General features: G+C 43.8%; 1 protein-coding gene across 1 annotated transcript in view; it reads right to left on the bottom strand.

The window, feature by feature from the left end:
- Positions 1–17,866, bottom strand: part of cfap36 (cilia and flagella associated protein 36) — a 62,421-nt gene that overhangs the window by 19,391 nt on the left and 25,164 nt on the right. Inside the window, exons 6-9 of the mRNA XM_057342177.1 lie at positions 6,692–6,815; positions 6,542–6,608; positions 6,073–6,182; positions 3,605–3,777 (exon numbers count right to left, since the gene is read on the bottom strand). Coding sequence (XP_057198160.1) covers positions 3,605–3,777; positions 6,073–6,182; positions 6,542–6,608; positions 6,692–6,815 — 474 coding nt within the window. The remainder of the gene's footprint in view (positions 1–3,604; positions 3,778–6,072; positions 6,183–6,541; positions 6,609–6,691; positions 6,816–17,866) is intronic.

The raw sequence follows: 17,866 nt of genomic DNA, 5'->3' as shown, positions 1-17,866 counted from the left end.
TGAGCCCATCCGGACTGTACCCAATGAGCTGGCTGCGCGGGGGTGGAGTCGCCACTCTCCGCGAGGCATCAACTGACGAGAGAGCACATTGGCTGTCTGGTTCAGGTCGCCTGGGATATGTGTGGCTCGCAGGGATCTGATCACCTGCGGACTCCACAGGAGGAGGCGTCGGGCGAGTCGTGTTGCTGCAGTAAGCGAACGCCACCCTGGCGGTTAAATATGCTACGGCAGTTGTGCTGTCCGACCGGACCAGCACGTGCTTGTTCTGCACGAGAGGTTGTAACCCCTTTAGTGCGGGTAGCACATCCAACAACTCTAGGCAGTTGATATGCCTGCGCAGGCGGGGGCCCGTCCATCGCCCCGACACTGTGTGCCCATTGCACACGGCACCCCAATCCTGCAGGGAGGCGTCTGTCGACCCTGATGCCTCTCGACCTGCCCGAGAGGGACCCCCATCCGTAGAAAGGTCTTTGAAGACCAAGGGGTTAGGGTACGTCGGCAGAAAAGCATAATCACCATCCGCCTGCTGCCGGTGTGCCACGCTCTCCAGGGAACTCGACTCTGTAGCCAGTGTTGGAGCGGTCTCATGTGCATCAACCTGAGGGGTATCACCACCGTCGAGGATGCCATGTGCCCAGGAGCCTCTTCCCGCTGACTGCTTGAAATATTCCAGGCAGTTCAACACTGACTGAGCGCAGTCGCGCTGTAATGGAGACAGAGTTGAGTTCCATACCAAAAAAGAGGATGCTCTGCACAGAGGAGAGCTTGCTCTTTTTCGGTTGACCTGTGGTCCCAATCGATCTAGGTGCCGAAGCACTAGGTCCCTGTGTGTACATAACAGATCTCACGAGTGTGTCAAATGAGCCAGTCGTCGAGATAGTTTAGTACCCGCACACCTCTCTCCCTGAGGGGAGTGAGGGCGGCTTCCACGATCTTCGTGAAGACTCGTGGGGACAGGGACAGACCGAAGGGGAGGACTCTGTACTAATATGCCTGACCCTCGAAAGCGAACCGTAGGAACGGGCGATGACGAGGGAGAATTGAGACATGAGAGTAAGCGTCCTTCAGGTCGATTGCCATGAATCCATCTTGACATCTGATAGATGCCAGGATGCGCTTCTGCGTGAGCATCCTGAACGGCAGCTTGAGTAGGTGCCTGTTCAGGGTACGCAGATCTAGCGACCCCCGCTCTTTTGGGGACGATGAAGTACGGGCTGTAAAACCCGTTGAACATCTCGGCTAGAGGGACGAGCACGATCGCTTCCTCACCAGAGGGGTGGCGACCTCGGCCCGAAGCACGGGGCATCCTTGCCTCTGCTGAGGTTAAGAGGATGCCCCGAAACTTGGGCGGGCGTCCGGGGAGTTGGATCGCGTAGCCGAGACGGACCGTATCCCGTAGTCACCGTGACGGTTTGGGAAGCTCTTGTCAGGCTCCCAGGGACCGACAGGGAGGCTAGGGGTACGTTCTGCTTCATCGACCTCCCGGGGGTGGTTCGATGGCTGGCAGTGCGGATCCCTCGCCGTGGGGGGGACCCCCGGAGAGGAGATCGGCTCTGCAGTTTTACCTGCCTGGCGATGATGTAGCACAACGCACCATCGAATGAGAGTGCTTAGGCTGATGATTATCCTCGACATTGGGTCTTGCCGCAACGTCGAGTTGCCGAACACCGTCGTGTAGAGGGTGAGAGCGGCTGTGATAATACCCAGACGATGATGTGGCACAAAGCACCGTCGATTGAGAGTGCTTAGGCTGCTGATTATCCTCGACATTGGGTCTCGCCGTGACGCAACGTCGAGTTGCCGAACACCGTCGTGTAGAGGGTGAGAGCGGCTGATATAAACGCCCAGAGAGGGAGAAAAACTTTAGAAAGGTATTCTCGAACTCCCTGGGGTCTTCCCATGAGGGCCGCATTGGCTTTCGCCGCGGCTGCTGATGGGGTGGTGGTCTCCTCTTCGATGTCTCGAAGAGGACCAGGGCTGCTGGGAAGCAGACGGTGCACGGGATCTCGGCGGCCAGAGGGCGGTCGAGTCGCGGCTGGGGAGGACATACTTGATATCCTCTGTCTGCTCCCTAACTGTCGAACTCGACAGTATCACCAAACAGCCCCCCCTTGCGAGATGGGTGCATCGAGAAAGCGGACTTTCTCAGCGTTACTCACCTGTGCAAGGTTCAGCCAGAGGTGTCTCTCCTGGACCACAAGTGTGGACATCGCCCGACCCAGGGCCCGCGCGATCACCTTGGTCGCCCGAGAGCGAGGTCGGTGAAGCCGCGGAGTTCCTGCATAAGCGCTGGGTCGGTCTTACCCTCGTGGAGCTCTCTCCGCGCATTGGCCTGCAGGAAGGCCATAGCGTGGAGAGAGGGGACAGCTTGGCCCGCAGCAGAGTAAGCTCTCGACACCTCAGATGCCGAAAAGCCTACGTGCTTTGGACGGGAGTTTAGGTCGAGCCCCGGGGGACATCGACGTATCCTCTAGCTGCCCCACCATCGAGGGAAGAAAGGGTGATGGAACTAGTTGACGTGTACGCGCCGAAGGGGGCGTTCCAGGTCGTACTAGGTTCCTCATGCACTTCCGGGGGAACACGGCACTGGGGGCGAGTGCGGCTTGGAGCCGCTCTCAAGCCCGATGTACCGTGTATCCAGCCGCGAGCGTTGGGAGAGGCAGTGCGGTGCACCGCAACCCAATGCCAGCGGCCCGGGAAAGCATGGCTGACATTTCGACGTCCGCTTCTTCCTGATCTCGACCCCCCGAGGGAGGGAGCTTCAAGGAATCGTCGGAGTCTGATGCCAGTAAGTCACCCTCCGATGCTGCAACAGACATCTCATCATCACGTACCGTGTCCGATACGTGATTGAGGAATAAGACGGCGGACCGTCTCATGGGGAACGGTCAGACGAGCAAGACGAGGTGCGAACGGTCCGCGAGCCAGTGGCTGACGGATTAGCGCTCACAGTAATCCTCATATCACCCTCGCTGCTCGCCGTAGCGGGCGGCAGGGCCGTAGTCCTGCCGTCACGGAACGGGAAGCAGACGAGGTGGTGGCTGAGTCCCGTGGGAACACAGCCACCCGTGACGCAACGTCTGAATCGTCAACCGCCCGCAGTGCGGGCAGGACGTATCCACAACATCTTCCCCAGCGTACTGGAAGCAGACATCGTGTCCGTCCCCCTCCTCGATGAGTGTGTTGCACCCACGAGAACAGCGGGACATGCCACGCTGGAGAAATTAGCTCTTTTAGAGAAAAAACTCGAACACTTCTGGAACCGCCGAGACGCCCAGGGGAAGTCGCTGCAGGAAGGGACAGTCCGCTGCACCACGTCGTAGAGCCGGCAGTCTTGTAGCGAAGTCTGTTGATCATTAGCGAAGGCTCCGAAGAACAAAAGGTGAATGAATGAGGCACGCCGTCTCCCTTTTATACCCGGATATCCGGGGGCGGAGTCTGGCATGCAAATTTCATTCGCCAATTTTCATTGGCCTTTTCTAAGAAGTCGGAAGCGATTGGTTCTCAGGGACGAACCCCATCTGTCGGTTCGACACAACGTCGAGAGACCGACAGAAACGGAATCACAGTTTCCACTACTCTTCAGTCTTCAGGTTTAAATCAGGAATCTACGGACACAGAATGAATGAAGGTAAGTACCTGTGTGCTGTGTCTGGGGTCCGGGGCCACAGGAGCACTTTCTGTGGGGCTCTTTAGTGTCTGATCTCTCTTCAGAGCATGCAATTTATCTCTCTGCTGCTTCAGATACTCAGTGCGCCGCTGTAGACCCTCCTCGTCCTGCACACAATCATAAGCTAAAGGCTCAAGTGTACTACAAGTAGCAATTAAACACATATTTAATACAAATGTTAAAAGCACATTTTAGTTCTTGTTCATGGTGTCTCAAGACAGCACAGTTGAGTACACGTACATGTTCTAAACATTATCTTAAGAAGTACTAAAGAATCATATTTAGTATATTAAAGTCCGTGTAAAGGGAATTCCAAGAATTGTTTCTAAACACACTATAAATGTATAGCTGGAACAGTTTAAAACGACTGAACTATGTACAGAAGGTTTGAATTGTAGAGTTTTTCCACAGTTTTCATGTTGAGGATTTTTTGGGCGGTCCTGAAATCATGTCTCGATGACGCACTGGAGTGAGCATGCATGACCCCTCCCCTAACACTAGAGAGCATCAGTATCAGCGGGTTCACCTGCTCAATCACACACACACTTTCAGGCTTTATCTCACCCGCTCAGTCTGACCAAACAAATCTCACGCCAGATAACAAGTGAATGCTAATGCAGTCGCGAATACACGGAGGATCAGTGGGCAACACGCTTCATTGATTCTCTATTGATGAAGAGCATGTGCATTGACTTGCGTGTGTTTAAATTCAAATCCTCCCATTAAACTCTTCTCATATACAGTACTGGTGACTCAGGCTGAGAGAGGCGATGGATATCAGGCAACAGAGGAATGTTATAAGCAGGTAAAATATTAATGGCATAATGTAATTGAGTGCAGCTATAACTTCAAACTGCTGTCAATGACAGCCTGTCATGTGATGTAAGGTTAGCATTAAATACTAAGTGTTGTAAATTTAGCATTAAGGTGACAAGTAGTCCGTCTTTGCTCTTTCAGGGAGTACAAACATCATAAGTTGAATGGTGCAACTAAAAAATATTTAGTAGTGCGTAAATTGTAACTTTGTGCCTGTTTAAGTCAAAACTAGACTAAGTTGTAACTTACAGCTGGTGCAACCGGCCCCAGGACCTCAGAAGACTGTGTCAGATTAGAGTCACATCAAAAATGTCACTTACAGTTATTATAGTCTTCTATCATTCTTTCTTTATTTCGATAATGCTTATATATGTCCTGTTTGTGCCGAAATTGATTTTCGGTAAAACTGCTTTGCAACAAAGTCTGTATAGGGAAGTTGCCCCTCCCACAGAGAATCATCAGTCTTGAATGATTAATGATTGGCTGTTTTTACTGGAGAAGCTGTAAAGTTTTAGAAGTACGGCATCATGTTCATATCCATTAACTTTGTATGCAACCATACAAAATAGAGAAAAATGCGACAGAAATCGATTTATATTGAATTACAACACAACTCAAGTTACATTTGTGAGGAACATATCGTCACTGTCGGGCAGAATCCTTGCATCTCCAAAACCATTATTTTTCAGGAAATTAAAAAAACTGCATATTTTTTGAGTTATTAAACATTGTATCGTTAAAGTTGGTATTATACCGTATATTGCTATCATATACTGTTGTGTACCAACATTAACACAACATTTCCCCAAAACCATCTTTAATCAGAGATACAAGGTTTATGACTTGGGAGCAGGGAGATACGAGATTACGCTGTCATTGATAAGAATGGTACGGAAACAGACGTCGCTGCTGCCAGCAGTGTTCATCAACGTCTGCGGTCGCGTTGAGCCTCTTGACAAGAGAAAAGGCTTCAATCGTTAACCAAAGCTAACGACTGTGGTTACATGCATCTTCCTAAACTCTATTTTAAAGGTTTAAGAACTATAAGTGATGTAATACAAAAAAGGATGAGCTGACTAGGCTGTCTATTAGGCGGAAATTAGCCGAATCTGCTCGCAAACTTACCTTCGTGGCTCACGGGCTTCCTTCTGCACCGAAGCATTACAGCTATCGATTTTTAACAAAACAGACCTACTCAAATGTATCTAACCTAACTATTTTCACTCGTTATTGTCTAAAAAACTTTCAATCAGAAGACGTAATGCCGAGAGGCTCCAGCGGAGTGAAGAAGAGGTGGAGTTACGAGACTTCTCAGACAGTTGAAGTGTCCAATGGAGTTAAGAGATTTGCTCTCAAGCTATTTTCAACACTTTAGATTGGTTAATAATTTGTAAAAATAACAGACCCACATGGGGACTGACCAATAGCATCGATTTGTGAAAAAATATGAAATTGACCAAATTTGGACATAGGATGTTTCCGCCCGACAGTGACGATATGAAAGTATATTATTAGGTGCTCTAATCCTTTGACAGGTTGTGTGGTTATGAAGAGACACACATTAAATGATTGGGTGGGGTTCTCACAGCGAGACGTCTGGAGCTGTCACTGTCGCTCAGGATCTCTGAAGTTGTAGGGTCGGCCGATCCAGAACCCTTCACAGGTGGCCTTACAGCAGGTAGTGTCTTTCTCGCACCTGTACAACACACACACACAATCTAATGATTTTACCAGATCTACACAATCATCCACCAATGATTGATCAAGAGTAAAGTGCAGAATTTATCTTTATTAGTGATTTTACCACGGCCATTGACAAACAAATTTCTCACAATAACTGAAACATTTACTTGTGCAAAAGTATTTGAACCCTTTTATTTCGTAGCTCAAGGGGTTGACAAACTTTCAAGCAGCACTGCTGTATCTGGGCAGCTGCGACGATGCGAGTTGCTTTTTGTTAATGTGATCAAGATGATTGTAATGGTTGGTGTCATCACACAGCACTCAACATCAATCAGTGTAAGAGCAATAACGCTAGATTAATGTGATTCTCACATGACGGAGGTGAAGTCTTCAGAACTCCATATTCCTTCAGCTCGTTCTCTTGTGAAGTGCCGTTGATCTGTAGAGTCAGAGTTTCATCAGCACACGGTCAGTGCATCAGCAGTATTACCTCACACATGCTCAGTACTCTCCGTCTCTTACACCGTTCACAGAATCACACGCTGTTCCCAGCAGCGCTTCAGATAAACTGCTGGACGTGGAGGCCGTCTCCTCCTTCTCCTCTATCCTGTCTGCTATCTCCAGCTCATACTCCTCTTTCGACCTCCTGCAGAAGAACACAAGTCCAGCACATTGCATCTAACGTACCCAAATCCCCAATGAAATAATACGTGGGATTTACAATGATCCAAAAAGATTATCAACATGATGAATATTTTAAAAAATGACTATAAAAGTGAACATGAAAATGTTCCTAGGTAGAAAGATCCCCCTGACCGCTTTACAAATGCTAGCATGGTTTGTTAGGTTGCTTTTTTATTAATTTTAATATGTGAGGTCACTCACTGTCTGGGACAGCAATTGTTTTTGAAAAAGTCAACTTTAACGGAAGGAACCAGATTGGCCGACCCATACATGCTCACTCAATGGATGGATGAACCAGTTAATGGGCCTGCCACAGAAAGAAACCAAGCGTGTATAGTTAAGAGAAGCTGAGAGCGTATAAATCTTCAGATGCCTATGTCTACTAACAGTGGCAACATTAGCAAGATTAGCTCACGGTTCCCTCTCTCTTTCTACTAATGCACTTATGGCAACTGAAGAAAAAGGGATTACGAACGTTTTCTGTAAGGGATAATGTACGGGCAGCCGGTTGTTATCGCAGAAATCATTTTATTTCATGATAACAGCTGGCTGCTTGTACATTATCCCGCTTATTACACGCCTACTTGCCACATGAGAAAAAAACTGGACATGAAATGTGAAATATTTTATTAGCTAATTTTTACCGAATGCAGATCTTCCGTGAGGAAAAGCCCTTTAGTTTTGGTTTTAAAGTAAGAAATGACGTTCAAACATCACGAACAGGCAAATTGGTTTAATCATTTGTAAATATAATGTCATATATGTTATTAAAGACATATGTATAATTCATTTTTGTGTAATATTAAACTGCCCCTCTCAAAATGATTTGCAGCATCCGGGTTACAGGGTGTTATTAGTTTTGAGCGGTTGTTATTTGAAAATAACAACCCTTGGAATGTCGCGACTGGCCAATCAGAATCAAGCATTCAAATGAGCCGTGTAATAAATATGTTTAGTCTCTGGTTGCTAGGTAACTGCTAGATGTATAGCTAACAAAGTTGTTATGTAGTTGCCTATGCGCTAAAGTTAACGTTACGTGAAATAACTTCCCCAGTTTCTGATTAGGTGGGCACACATGAGATATTTTTAGACACGCAACCAAATCATAATCCATACCGACAAAAGACAATCGTTTCTTTAATCTTAAGTGATGCCCTGCAAACGCGAGCATTTTTGATGATGGTTTCTGTCCAGTCCTCTCGTTTTATTGGGTTTACCTTCAGCTGTTGGCAGCAGGTACTGTATGTGTTAACATTTCAAATTGGAGCCTGTATTCCATTGACTCTGGCACTCAAGATATAAAAATATCATCTTATTGTGTTGTTATGTAGCTGACTGTGTGCTGGTTTGTATTGGCCACCTCCAGTTTTCATTTTGTTTTGCGGTGATGTAATCATGATGACGTCGACACTAAAACGATGTATACCGCTGAACGTAAATGAATGAATGTGTTTAACTCAGCGCTTGGCATGTTAGATTTCATTACAATTTCATCACATTTACATGTATTCTTTAGCAGACGTTTTAATTCAAAGCGACATGCAGATAAAAGAACATTTTATAACCAGTGCGAGTGAATCCGCTCTGCTGCTCTTTCACCTTCACTGTTTATACAAGAGTCTCTCAGGTCAAGTGAGCTGTGTCTGCATATAAACAAAGTGCATTCTCATATATTTCTGAACACAGACTGCTATGAACTCAATTTCTTCTTTGGCCTGGGACCAAACAATGCACATGAGGTTAAGCGAGTCCTGAGAATTGTGAATGCCAGGAAGGTGACTGAACAAGATGGGATCCCAGGCAGTGTTCATTTATAGTTTTCGTTAACAACATGTTTTAAATGACTGTCATGAAGAAAATATTGTCATAAAATAATACTGACACTTTCATCCACTAATAAAACGAGAGGAAAATATATCCCAACCGGCTCCAAACACCAGTCATTTATGGGCCAAACCCTTAAAGGTGTGATGAACTGGCTTTGTTTATTGTGTTATACTGTTGTGTGAGGTCTACTTATGACGTCCGCTTGATTTTTACATTAAAAAAATTCAGCATTTGAGACCCGTGATTGTGAACCGGACAGAAGATCACCGCAGTTTTAGATGCTTAATGTGAATCGGGCCTAATGCAGGGGGGATCAATTTGAACTTTTTTATTAAACAATATGAACGTTATTTCGTTAATAGGCTCTATATCACATTGGACAATCCGTTTTTATTGTTCTGTGTCTGATAATAATAACAGATAAATATTTCTTGCAGTCTCTGTTAAGTTTATTTGTACAATTAATTGCTGTAGCGAAGTTTTCTTTGATCACCATTTCTTATGTACTGTATTCAATGCATTATGATTTTTCCTTAAAAATGATTCTAATGTTATGTGTAAGCATATACTGGACAATTATATTGAGATATATTTTGAGGTCATTTTAAACAGTAATGTTAATATGCCACAGTATTTACAATGTGTGTGTGTGTGTGTGTGTGTGTGTGTGTGTGTGTCCTGTGGGGACCTAAACCTGAATGCACACCACGGGCAAAAAAGCTTATAAATCGTACAGAACGCTATTTTTGGAAAGTCTAAAATGCTAAAATTTGGGTTGAATGTACTGAACGAATATGCCTTGCATAAAACAAGTACAGTAGGTGTTTTGAATCTGAACGAGACAGATCTCTCGTTCGTAAATGAACTGAATCAGATGGTACTTTACTATGGTCTTACTATGGTAATCCAAATGGTTGTACTGTAAATATCATGCTTAAACGAGAGTTGGGAAACCCTGGACAATTTCAAACATTAATTATGGATTGGTTGAAATTGACAAACTGTAGGTTAATATTTTACCACAGTACTTTGTTGCTAATACTGCTGTTGTTTATTTTTTGCTACTATTAAATATGACAAATCAGTAACGTCATGCACTTTTTAATCTGCACCCGATTCTGTTCTCGCTGTCCTGCTGTTAAACACTGACTAAAGGATGAGACAATAGTCTCTGAGTGTGGGATATTAAAAAGACTATGTTTGGTTTGAGCTACTGAACGCTCTGTGTGAGCTTCTTCTGAAATGGTTACAGAATCGAAATGTTAAAAAAACTTTTTCAAACTGATTTATGATTTCTTTTGTTATGGTGACTAAAATTATGTTCAACACATTGGTTCAGTGGTTGGCACTGTTGTCTCACAGTAAGAGGCGTGTGTAGTTTGCATGTTGTCCCTGTGTTAGCGTGGGTGTCCTGTACTCCAGTTCCCCCCCCAGTCACTAAACTGCCCTTGGGTGTGCAGGTGTGAGTGTCTGTGAATGACCTGCAATGGACTGTTCATCTATACCAGTGGTTCTGTTCCTTGGGACCCACTGCTTTGCACATTTTGCAGGCTGACAGAGGCGAGTGGGCGTGGTTTCAGCTCAGACAGCGGACACGCCCCCAGCGTTTGAGAGCAGAGAGTTCTGTTTTTGATAACTTGGCGGTTATTTACTTGGCGGGTTTTTCATAACACATTGTTCTATGCTGTGACAAACTCAAAACATTTAATATTTAATATTGCTTTACCTGGACTTTAATGAAGGGAAGTTATGATTTGGGCAGTTTAGATAACCAATCAGTGGGGATTTCTTTAAGACTGCAAGGGAAGCTCGGCTTCACCTATAATGAAAAAAATTAATGGTCAAATATGTACTATTGTGTTAACATTTTATTGACTAAAAATGTGTTAGAACACGTTCATCTCAAAGACGAGTTCGTTCAGAATCAGCTACATATAGCAGGTCGGCTGACTCGATTTCCTTCATAAACATTCCCGTAGCGTCACAGTACATTTCCCTGTTGAAGCCTAGCGTCCATCGACTTCAATGCGGCTGCTTTGAACAGTTTTTTGCAGTGCTTCGAAACTAGACGGTCATTGGATAAATGCTGCGACACACTCGGCATGTCTGGGGGTGAATGGAGGAGTGGGCTGGCCTGGACTCTGGGCTTCTGCGTGATGATTGGAGGGTCTGTCGAAAGACTGCATCTCCTTTTGATTGACAGCGATTTTGTACTATAAAAAGTTGCTGACTCTGAAGATATTCGAGCTCAGTCCCATCGCGGATTTTGCAACCTATTTCTTGGTATTTGCTTGTCGAAATTGCTAGCCAATTTATCACGGTCAATGAAGTCAATCACGGACACACGTCGTCTTTACTGTATACATCGTGGGCTGCGCGAACACGCCTCGTCTTTTTACATCTCGGGCTGCACGGACACTTGTTGTCTTTAATCAGTGGTGGACAGTAACGAAGTAAATTTACCTGAGTACTGTACTTAAGTACACTTTTTGAGTATCTGTACTTTACTTGAGTATTATTTTTTCTGAGTACTTGTACTTTAACTTCACTACATTTGAAAGACAAATATCATACTTTTTACTCCACTACATTTATAAAAAGGTCCAAAAGTAGAAAATGGTTTCTATGCAGCGGGGTTTCCTGTGTGCGCAATTTATCTGGCTTGCGATCTTCCAGGACCTTTTACTGTTGCCAAGTATTTCAGTTTGTCTAAGCTCGCGGTTTTCCGGCAAGCTTTGAATGGCCATTTGGCAGATTTTTTTAACGCAAATCTGGCAACTCTGGGATCTTCCCCGCTAAACTAATGTAAACGTATAGGCGCTGCTACACCGTTGATAGCGCTCTAAAAAGGCAAATAGAAGAATAAAATACGAAAAAGGCACGTTAAAGTGTGGTGTAATCATCTGTGGGTTACGATCAGTCAAAGATCGTAGAAACATTGTCATGAAAATGATCGGCATAACGGCTAAACGGTAAATAACCATCACATACACCTTGAGCTACGCGTGTGTGTTAACTTCTGATCTGCTGCTATATCATTTAAAGCGATTTGGAAAATGAATGATGTTTTTACTGAAGTAACTATAGTTGTATTCTTGTTGAAATAAAAACAATAGAACCCTGCCCAAAATACAACATAAAATGTAATGGATTTAATGGTTATAATGGGAATTGTACTATGGATACATGTTGTCTACTTGTACGTGATGGATTCTATTGGTGGGATGGTAAATCGTATTGGAATAAAACCCCAAACACACTACAAAGAGGAATTTAATTAAAAAAATCTCATTTGAATTCTTTAGTAAAACCACAGCAACTAAACATACCATAGTTTCATTATACTAGCTATAGTTTATGTTTGTAGTTAACTTATGGTAATACAAATGGTAATAAATCCAACAAACACAGGGCTTCTACACTTAACTATTTACAAGAACCTTACTACTTACTGGTAAATTGCTGCTAAAACTGGTAAAGGGAATATACAAAATATAAGAACACTGCTCATAAATACATATAGGCCTAGGGGGCTAATGAGGATATAATTAGGCTAAATGATCATACAGGATTATATCTAAACGAAACATATATGTGCTAAACATGTGAAGCTCTTAAAGGAGTTGCTCACTGCAAAATTTGCCCCCATTGACTTTCCATAGTAGGAATAAAAACTACTATGGAAAGTCAATGGGGGCAAATTTTGAAGTGAACTACTTTAATACAACTGATACTGTGAGCTACTCGGTGTATTCAGTAGGTTGCTTCAGAGGCATAAGGTATACGACAATAAAACAATGCACAACTGACATAAAGGAAATTTACTTTTAATACTTGAGTACTTTTAAAAGCACGTACTTCTGTACTTTTACTCAAGTAAGAATCTGTCTTTACAACTTTTACTTGTAGTGGAGTAATATTTGACCAGTAGTATCTGTACTTTCACTCAAGTAAGGAAGTTGTGTACTTCGTCCACCTCTGGTCTTTATACATCGCGGACTGCACGGACAAGCGCTTGTCTATTCACATAGAGTGCGCGGCGGAACACTCGTTCGTCTTTATATTACATCGCGGTGCTGCGCGGACAGGCCTTGTCTTTATACATCGTGGGCTGCGCCAACACGCCTCGTCTTTTTACATGTGGGCTGTCGGGAACTCATGTCTTTATACATCCGGACTGCGCGGACAGGCCTTGTCTATTTACATCGTAGGCTGCGCGGACACTCGTCGTCTTTATAATGGGTGCCGGACATGTCTTTTCGGGGCTGCAGCGAGATGTTGTCTTTATACATCTTGGGCTGCACCACACTGCCTCGTCTTTTACATTCGAGCTCGTAATATGAAATGAGGCTGCTACGGAGACTCCGCGTCTTTATACATCGAGGGCTGCGCGGACAGGCCTAGTCTTTTTACATCGTGGGCTGCTATGACACTATCGTCTTTATTACAATCGCGGGCTTGCGTCGGACACCACCTTCGTCTTTTTACATCGGGCCTGCCGGACCGTCCGTCGTCTTTATACATCGCGGCTGCCGGAGAGCCTCTGTGTTATTACATCTTGGGGCTGCACGGACAGTCGATCGTCTTTTTACATGTGTGCTGCGAGGAGACACTCATGTCTTTTATGTATATTAGGCTGGCCGGACAGGCCTCGTCTTTTTACATACGCGGCTGCCGGACACTAGTCTTCTTTATACATCGCCGGCGGTCTTATAGCGCTAGTCAGACAGGCTGTCTTTACTCGTGGGCTGCATGGAACATCGTCTTTATACAGCACAAGCTATTAACAGTTCTAAATCNTCAGGCCAGTCTGTACTAGTGATGGGTCGTTCTTGAACGATTCATTCATTTTGAATGAATCTTTAACGTGACTCGGGAAGAACGAGTCATCTCGAGAGTGATTCGTTCAGTCGCGCATGCACATTGTGCTACATTCTATGGATCCTGTACTGGAATTAGTAATTTAACTAATTTCTCTGTCCAAAGCTGTCACGTCACATGACAAAAGAACGAACGACTCAAACCCGAAGACTCGAGAGGTGAACTAATCAATTCTCTTTCCGGCTCAGACTGCATTGGTAAAGCGTACAGGGCTGTCATGTGATGAACGAACGACTCAAACCCGAAGACTCGAGAGGTGAACTAATCAATCCTCTTTCCGGCTCTGACTGCATTGGTTACACGTACGGGGCTGTCACGTGATGAACGAACGACTCAAACCCGAAGACTCGGGAGGTGAACTAATCAATTCTCTTTCTGGCTCTGACTGCATTGGTTTAGCTTACGAAGCTGTCACGTGATACTTGTCAGATAAGAGGTGTGGTGAGCTAATCATAGACTAAAGACCCAGGTAAACAATTAATTAATCTTTTCTGTTTCTTATAGCATTATAGTTTTGTATTGTTTGTAATGTGATCAACGTTTGCATAAGTAGTAGATGTGTTAGGAAAGTAACATGTAACATTTTAATTATATTTTGCTAAAATGAACGAAACGAACGATATGACTCGTGGATTACTAAAGTATTTCTGACTCTGATTCTGATTGGTCTCATCAGACCACAGGACATGGTTCCAGTAATCCATGTCCTTAGTATGCTTGTCTTCAGCAAAGTGTTTGCGGGCTTTCTTGTGCATCATCTTTAGAAGAGGCTTCCTTCTGGGACGACAGTCATGCAGACCAATTTGATGGAGTGTGCAGCTTATGGTCTGAGCACTGACAGGCTGACCCCTTCAACCTCTGCAGCAATGCTGGCAGCACTCATCCGTCTATTTCCCAAAGACAACCTCTGGATATGACGCTGAGCACGTGCACTCAACTTCTTTGGTCGACCATGGCGAGGCCTGTTCTGAGTGGAACCTGTCCTGTTAAACCGCTGTATGGTCTTGGCTACCGTGCTGCAGCTCAGTTTCAAGGTCTTGGCAATCTTTTTATAGCCTAGGCCATCTTTATGTAGAGCAACAATTCTTTCTTTCAGATCCTCAGAGAGTTCTTTGCCATGTTGAACTTCCAGTGACCAGTATGAGAGAGTGAGAGCGATAACACCAATTTTTTTTAGATTTAACTTACCTGCTCCCCATTCACACCTGAGACCTTGTAACACTAAAGAATCAAATGACACCGGGGAGGGAAAATGGCTAATTGGGCCCAATTTGGACATTTTCACTCAGGGGTGTACTTACTTTTGTTGCCAGCGGTTTAGACATTAATGGCTGTGTGTTGAGTTATTTTGAGGGGACAGCAAATTTACACTTGTTATACAAGCTGTACACTCACTACTTTACATTGTAGCAAAGTGTAATTTCTTCAGCGTTGTCACATGAAAAGATATAATAAAATATTTACAAAAATGTGAGGCGTGTACTCACTTCTGTGAGATACTGTATGTCCAAAACTGCCCTCTCACGTTGATAAAAGTGACTCTCTATAGTATACAGTATATACAGTTTTTGGTTCATTCTGGTTCAGATTATTAGTATTTAAATAAACAGTCAATGATAATAATATCAAACAATAATATTAACAAATTACAATAGCACAAATAAATACAATCAGGGCAGGAATTACAGTGATAGTTCACCCAAAAATGAAAATTCTGTCATCATTTACTCGCCCTCTTGTCCTTTCAAACCTTTATGACTATTTTTCTTCCACAGAACACAAAAGAAGATATTTTAAAGAGTGTTGGTAACCGAACAACACTGGACCCCATTCACTTCTATTGTATGGACACAAAACCAATGCAAGTCAATGGGGGTCAGTTAACAACATTCTTCAAAATATCTTGAACTCATACATGTTTGAATTGACAAGAGGGTGAGTAAATGATGACAGAATTGTTATTTTGGGCTGAACTATCACTGTAAAGGACTGCGGGCCCCTAGGCTTGAGTTTATGCCTGGGCCCTACTACACTACAAATGACCTTAACTAGAGCATACTTTTATAACAGAGAAAAAACCTAGCTTAGTCTTAGTTTAGGGGTGATATTAAATAGTTACATTGACGGATGGCCTCTCATATTAAAGAAAAAATGACAGAGCAACAAAACAGAGACAAACAGTTTTGTCCTATCTGTGTTCTCTTATCATATTCTTAAATGTAATCAATAAATTCAATCAGAATAAAAGACTGTTTGTCTATATAACCAATCAAATAAAATCAGATCAACAAAATCCATCTTTGGATTTACACATACTGATAGGGTTGCCACCCATCCCTTAAAATACGTAATTGTCCCGTATTTAAGAATGAAATAGCGCCTCCTGTTTTGAATCAATACTTAAATCAGCATCCCATTCAAATCATCTCACCCGCATTCTGTGAAGAAGACTCATCCTATTCTACTCCTGATTGGGTAATACTTGCTGCCATCATTGGTTTTAGGGCCAATCAGAGTTAGAGGAAAGCGGAATCTTGGCAGAGAGAGTCGATTTAAAACAAGAGTGGAGGAAGCTCCAGATACCCATCGCGTCCAGCTCTGAAAGTTTCGGAGCTGCAACGAAAGCGGATGCAAAAGTAACTATGAGAATCTGAGGAATTAAATAGTTGGCTGGAAAGTGTCAACAGCACAATGTTCTCTGTCAAGCAGAGCGCCATCTCCCAATCCTTCACACCCCAAGCATCTCCCGAGGCAGATCATGTAATGACAGTTAGGCCCAATCCCAATTCTATTTTCTAACCCTTCGCCTACCCCTCGCCCCTTCCACTTGCCCCTTGAAACAAAGTGGCAAGGGGAAGCGTTACAAATTTTCCGCTAAGAAATGGGACACCACTACTACACTGGTATACGTCATCATACATCCTAACGTTACGTCAGAGGACATGCGCTGATTCACCGGGTATATGACCCGCTAGCAAATGTGCTGTCCGCTAGCAAACTTTAGCAATTTTTTTTGCAAACGTTAAAAGAACATCACCGTAAATACAAACACAAGATTGAATGTAACGTACATAAAATGAAAAATTGTCATAAAAATCCATATTAATAGCAAAAATTATTTACATTTGGGTCTGCTTGCTCGAGTGAGCAGCCATGTTGGAAATTTCTCTTAGCCCTTCGTTTGAAGTGAGGTCCAGAAAAATCTTCGTTTGAAGGGCTATCTGGCCCTTCCCCTTAGCCCTACCCCTCCAACCAAAAGAGCATTGAGACACCCCTACCTCTTCACGTGAACGCGCCAAACGGAAGGGGGAAAGTGTAGGGGTAAGGGGTAGAATTGGGTTTGGGCCTTAAACACCTCAATGATTTTCAGATTGATAACGTTATATTTCTTATGCTATCTATTTGTTAAAGCAGCCCTAACACACACGGTTTCTGCCAATCTCATATTAATCTTGAGTACCTATAGAGTAGTATTGCATACTTCGTATATAAGAAAGAGTATTTAGCTTGATCACATTTATAAAAGATAAATACAGCTGTACGATTATTTCCGTAAGCATATGGCGCGTTCGGGGGGGGGGGATGTTGGGTAGGCAGAACTAAAGCACGTGCGTACCCATTGCCAACAAAACACAGTTTCATTCACCGCATGCGGTTCATGTCTGGCATCTTTTAGCGCTGGGACGGATCCATATATCAGTTTCAAACGATCTCCAAATCCAGCGTTATATCCACCGTTTATATAACATTCATCACCCAAATGCAGTGAACAAACAAACACCTGAACTTCGCAAACGTATGCTCTCTCTCTCTCTCTCTCTCTCTCTCTCTCTCTCTCTCCTGCACACAAGTGTAAGTGACGTCTGAGCATGCTCCTTCTCCTGCTCTCCTTGCTGCCGCGTGGGCATGCCTCGTGCTTTTCCGGGAGAATTGTCCAATAAGGGACTAAGAAAAATTGTTACGAAACAGTTTTATATGTTCGAAAAAAACTTTCTGAAACCTGTACGATCACTGGGGGAGTGTATCGAGCACAGAAATACTACGTAATATGCCCAACTCATTTTTTGACAAGTTGACCATGTTAAGCATGAGAAGACAGCACGTTTAACATTGTAAAGAAGTCAGAATGCATGACACACCATTGCAGCACCCCTTTAAGAAGTAATAATAGGTAAAGCATTTCACATTAACATTTTGTCAAAGAGCTAAACAATAATTGTAAAATATACCAATGTTATAGACTTATTCGTTTATGAATGTTGAGGCAGTCAGTTAAAAGCATGAATTAAATAAGAGACAGTGCCC

Source organism: Triplophysa rosa, linkage group LG9 (genome assembly GCF_024868665.1).
Source record: "Triplophysa rosa linkage group LG9, Trosa_1v2, whole genome shotgun sequence".
NCBI classification, from domain to species: Eukaryota; Metazoa; Chordata; class Actinopteri; order Cypriniformes; family Nemacheilidae; genus Triplophysa; species Triplophysa rosa.
The sequence above is the reverse complement of the archived record's forward strand: the minus strand, read 5'-3'. Positions and strand labels throughout refer to the sequence as shown.